Source organism: Vanellus vanellus (assembly GCF_965231255.1).
Source record: "Vanellus vanellus genome assembly, chromosome: 3".
In the NCBI taxonomy this organism is placed as follows: Eukaryota; Metazoa; Chordata; class Aves; order Charadriiformes; family Charadriidae; genus Vanellus; species Vanellus vanellus.
In genome coordinates this window covers 14,356,371-14,362,045 of record NC_138907.1, presented here as the reverse complement: position 1 = coordinate 14,362,045, position 5,675 = coordinate 14,356,371, and the positions used below count along the sequence as shown (strand labels likewise).

General features: G+C 42.5%; 1 protein-coding gene across 1 annotated transcript; it reads left to right on the top strand.

The window, feature by feature from the left end:
• Positions 1 to 951: 951 nt before the first annotated feature.
• On the top strand, positions 952 to 5,437 carry PROKR2 (prokineticin receptor 2; the record flags this gene model as incomplete). Its single annotated transcript, XM_082480230.1, is given in 3 exon segments — positions 952 to 1,242; positions 1,246 to 1,448; positions 5,116 to 5,437. Coding segments are annotated over 3 exon segments (816 nt in total).
• Positions 5,438 to 5,675: the final 238 nt, after the last annotated feature.

Genomic DNA, 5,675 nt, shown 5'->3' with positions numbered 1-5,675 from the left:
TTAAAACTTCAAGGCACTTTGTCTTGCTTAAGGAATATTTTTCCCATTCATCTCAAGAGCTTGTTGGTGGAAGCACACCCCCTGCGAACGGCAGATTTGCCTTCACAGCAAAGCCCTACAAGCTGGTTCATAGGACAAAATCTTGTCTATGCAAATTGGCAGAGCTCCACTGGTTTGAGAGAAGCAATAATGATTTATGCTGGCTGAAAATTTGGTCCCCCCACTCAATTAATGGCTGCCAAAAAGCAAAGTGCTGGCTTCACTGTTTTTTTCGGTCTTGGCAACTCTTAGTTAATTAAGTAATGTATTTAGAAGCCAGGACCATTAGTTCTCCTTTCACTCTCACCTACCACATCGCTCTGACCAAGACATCTTGTATTAAGTAAAAGCTTTGTCCAAAAGGCACATCAGATCCTTTTCAGCAAACTGAGGAGTCATCTCATTTTAGTTTTTTTACCTTGCACAGAGATGAGAGCACTGTGGGCTTGAGGGCTGCCAGAGGTTTAAGCTGGATTTTACACTCCTATATTGTCACTTCACTGTGTGCTGAAAACAAAATTTCATCATCGGTAGATAAAACCTCTAGGTGTAACAACCACAGTATTGTGCAACTCAAGGGATTTTATGATAACAGAAGCATCCTTCACAGGGTATTTCTTCCCACTGTGCCAACCAGCAATAGGGCAATAAGGTGGCTATTGCTTGCCCTCAAGCACAGTAATTTGCTGTAATTTCCTCTCAGGAAATGTTTTCCTCTTTTTGTTGCCACAGGAGGAGATAAATGAGGCTGCTGCTCTATAATCTCATGGGGACAAAGACAAGGGGATTCACTGCTCAGAAGGAAACTTTGGATGAGGTCTGCCACCTGCCACCGTCGTGCCCTGCCACCCCGGGTTATTCTAACACGAAACCAAGGGCCAGCCAAGCCATGCGTGTCAAAAGGAGACAGACATGGCCATGGAGCAAGCTGAACATAACCCAAATGCTACCATCAACCTCAACTTTGCTGCAATCTACAATCTCCATGATGGGGATTTAACGTCCTCGCAAAACTTCTCCTTCCCTTTCAATTTCAGTCACAGTGATTACGACCTGCCACTGGACAGTGAAGAGGACATGACCAAAACCCGCACCTTCTTTGCAGCCAAGTCTGTGATCTGGTTGGCTCTGGTTGGCATCATGCTGGTCTGCGGCATCGGCAACTTCATCTTCATTGCTGCTCTTGCCCGCTACAAGAAGCTGTGAAACGTCACCAACCTGCTGATTGCCAACCTGGCCATCTCAGACTTCATTGTGGCCATTGTGTGCTGCCCCTTCGAGATGGACTACTATGTGGTGCGGCAGCTGTCCTGGGAGCATGGCCACGTCCTCTGTGCCTCAGTCAACTACCTAAGGACTGTCTCCCTCTATGTTTCTACCAATGCTCTCCTGGCTATAGCTGTTGACAGGTAAGTAGGGTGTTATCACTGCACAAGGAGGTGGCCAGAGCTTCTGGGCTTGGCTGTCCAGATTTCTAGGTTCTTATCACACTCAGCTGTTCTGTAGGGTCTGATGTCAAGGTAGGTACTATGCAGACCTGGGTACCTTGTTTCATAAAACCCTAATCATATGAGGTCATGACATTACCCCAGAGAAAACTCAGTGAGAATTTCTTGATTGAACTTTTCAGGTGAAAAGAATTTTGATTTATTAAAACAATTTCTTTTTTCATAAAAACATGCTTGATTCAAGTGCAGGAGAGGATTTGTGAGATAAGGGAAAGAGGAGAAAGAGAGAGACAAATCAGAAGTTCCCAGAGACAAAGGCAATCATCAGCACTGTAATAACCTAAATGATCCAAACCATACATCTCTAAGGAACCTTCACTACTAGCCAACACAGCTTTTCTGAGTCTAACCTTTTCTCTAAACAGTGAAGTAAATACCCTTCAGTGAGAAAAATAGTTGACTGGTGATACAGAATTTGACAGGTGAGTTTATGGCATCCATATTTATGGCACTGTCCAGAAAATGATAAAATGCTATACCAACCCAGTTTAGCAGAGATTTCCTACGGCATTCGTAATGGGATAAGCAGAACATAATGATATCCACCTGCTATACTACTTGCTTTATGCTACAATCCTGAGCTATTTCTATGCCTGCCTCTCACTCCAGGAATTGCGACAATATAATTTCATTGTATTCTTTCTTACGACTCCTGTTCTCTTCGTCTTCTGCACTGCAGACTCTGAAGGACTCAAGCACTGAGGATCAGCTTCATGCTGACATGTCTGACACGACTGACTCACAGAAAGCCAGAGACCTGCAGAGTAAACTCTCTACAGAAAGGCCATCACAAGAAGTCATCTTTTGTCTACAAACACAATGTATACCTCTGTATATCCTCTGCATACACACACTGTATGATTCCCACCCCCCCCCCCCCCCCTTTTTTTTTTTCCAATTTCTCTCTCATGCCATTTTATGCTCTACTCAAATGTTGCACAGTTTTTGGTATGTGATCCAGAAGACAGCTCAGGAACAGTTAACCCTGCTGATGCTTGCATAGATACAGCTTGTGAGTGGCTGATTCAGCTGTTATTGACGTCAACAGAAGTCTATGGAAAGACTCTGGGAAAGTTCAGAGATATTTTGCCTGGTGCAGGGGAAAGGACAATCAGCTCCTATGAAACAAATACTTAACAAGTGTCTAACAAAATAACCTTTGAACAGCAGCTGACGACTCAGGGTTAAGCTTCTAAACACTATTGTGTATATATTACTGTTTTCTACTACTTACCTTTTTCAACATCCAAAAAAATTTCTTGGAAAGCTCTGCTAGTGCATCCCAGGTTGATGGAGTAACATGGGTCAATGAGCCCTTATGTCTGCTAAGAAATCAGAAGAGTTCTCCCCATGCATCTTTAAAAACAATCCTGGAAATGATTAATCACTGACGTTTGTTGTAAGAACACACTGTTTTGGTTTCACCACTTTTTTTTTTTTTTTTTTTTTGTGAGCTTTTGACTTGGTAAACAGAGAGAAACCTCGTTCATTTAACAATCAACCATTCCATGTTTGTTATGTCATGTGGGTCATTGACTTCGGCCTCTAAAAAGAACAGGCTCCTAACAAAAGTCTTACCATGCTTAGATCATTAAAAAGGGCTCACCTGTGTAGAGAGGGTAAGCCTGTCCTACAGGATTTCCCTTTTGTAGGGCTCTCTTTCATCTTCCTTGGTGCCTATCCACATGAAACGTAAGAATGTCACATATTTAAGGCCGCATCTACACTAGAAAATAATGCAATGTGAAAGGAGAGAATCTGAAGAGCAAGAGTTTGTGCTAAAGGCCCAGTGTCCATGCTGTAAATATTTTGTGGGATTTAGCTTTAGCTGCCTCCCCACTACTGAATGGCCATGGGCACTTGGTATGTTTTATGTACACTTTTGGAGCACATCCTCCAGGGTAGTTTTATCTGAACGCAGTTCCAAGAGTGGTCAGCAACGACAATCAGGAAATCCACCACAAAAGCTCCCTCCTGGGGTAAACAGAGATTTACCCCATCCAGGCAAATGTTCTGCTGAGCGGATATGCATACTTATGAATGCATACACATTATCCCACAACCTTGCCTCCACGGGACACAATCTAAAAATATTCATTTATCAACTCCACAATGAGGCCGAGTAATTCTGCTGTCCCTTGACACCCAGCCTGCACTATTAAGAGTGATGAACAATTCATCTGCTTCCAAGATCTGGCTGATGAAAAGCGCCACTGACTTTCCATTTTATGTTAGAATGAATATATCCTGTGGAAGCTATCTATGTATAGAACACATACAGATAGAAAAGCCTGTGAATGAATGAGAAGTTCCACTTTTTGAAACAATCCTTTGTGTTAAATACAACTGTGCTGGGAGCTCTGGAGTGTCTCTGATGAAAATCTCCTTTTAGCACAAATATCCTAACCTTTGTGGGACAGTGTACTCTAATGTAAGCTCTTCTTACATCTATAGCTTCTTAAAAAACCAAGCCCCCAAACTCCAAACAAACATAAAACCCCAGAGTGAATGCCATTTGGTCCTAGCCCCTTTTTAACTGAATCAAGGGCAACTGAGGTACCTTGCAAGTGATGTGCTTCCATTTCTCCACGCTTATTTGTGAAACACTGCAATATACCTTGCAGCTTTACAGTCATAAGAAGTGTAAATACCTAACTCGAGTTTTATGGCTTGGCATATTACTTAACCCTGCGTATTTGAGATTAATTTGCAATAGTCACCACCAGCAGGTGAATAAAAAAATTTGCATGGGCAGAAAATGGATACACAGTCCTTCGTTGGTGCCTTGAAAACATGCTCATCTGTAACCATTGATTAGCATCAGCTTCAGCTCTTTGCACCCCATGGAATAACCAAGAAAACAGTAGAAGTACTGTTATGCATATTTGACCTCTTGGTAAGAAAAGCATATTTAAGTAGTTCTCTGCCTAGAGAAAACACTTCCTTGTTTCTACATGTTTGTCTTTTTACCTGCACCTGACTAGGTGTTGATTACTGCATCTTTCAAACTCTCACTTGAACACGTGCTGTCCACCCAAGAATTTCCAGATGCTGTATCACGGCACGTCCTGGATGCGATATCATCTGCGCATTGTGCTAGGTCCTGCAAATATATTTCTCACTAATAGGAATATTCCCTCTCTTTCTCCTCTTCCAGTTTTTCCATAACTCCCAGACATGTGATCTCTGTTAAAAAGCTTGTGATACAAAATTCTTTTTCAGTTTGATATTGTTAACAGGTGGGAGTTTTAAGACTGAGGTCTTAAAACGACCACTAGATATCCTAACATATGCTCAGATTTTCAGACTGCCAAGCACCCACTGTCTTAACAAAGACTCTTCAGTCACTCGCTCCACAGTTCCTGCTTAGATTTAGGAAATCGACTCTAGGCTGCTACTTTGGAAATTTTTTTTTAATTCTCCTCATGGACAAATTTTTCAGGCTCCCTCTTCACAAATGACAGAAATTTCCTTCTGCCTGATTCTGTCCACTTGTGTTTCGATGCATGTTCTGATTAATATTAGTAGTGTTTTCAGACTTCATGTTGAATGTATTTGTCTGTTGCAGGTACCTGGCCATTGTTCACCCACTGAAACCACGCATGAATTATCAAACCGCAACCTTCCTAATTGCCTTGGTCTGGATCATCTCCATACTTGTAGGTATCCCATCTGCATACTTTGCCACTGAAACTGTGTTATTTGCAGTGAAAAACCAGGAGAAAATGTTCTGTGGTCAAATTTGGCCAGCGGATCAGCAGATGTACTACAAATCATACTTGCACTTCATCTTTGGCATTGAATTTGTTGCACCTGTGACTATGATGACCCTGTGTTATGCCAGGGCAACTGTGACCCATTTTCGCAATGGTCGGGGGCAAAAATACTAAACGACCAGCCATTGCTTCCACAACAAAGGTGCCAGCACGCAAAGCTGTGCCTTGTCCTCGCTGTCCCGCTGAACAGCTTTCATTGCCCCACAAACCTTGGGTCTCATGGCCTTCGTATTGACTTCTGCCTCAAAACCACCTTGTGCCATTTTAACAATGGTTAGGGGCAAAAATACTCAATGACTAGCCATTGCTTCCACACCAAAGGAGCCAACACGCAAAGCTGTGCCTTGTCCTC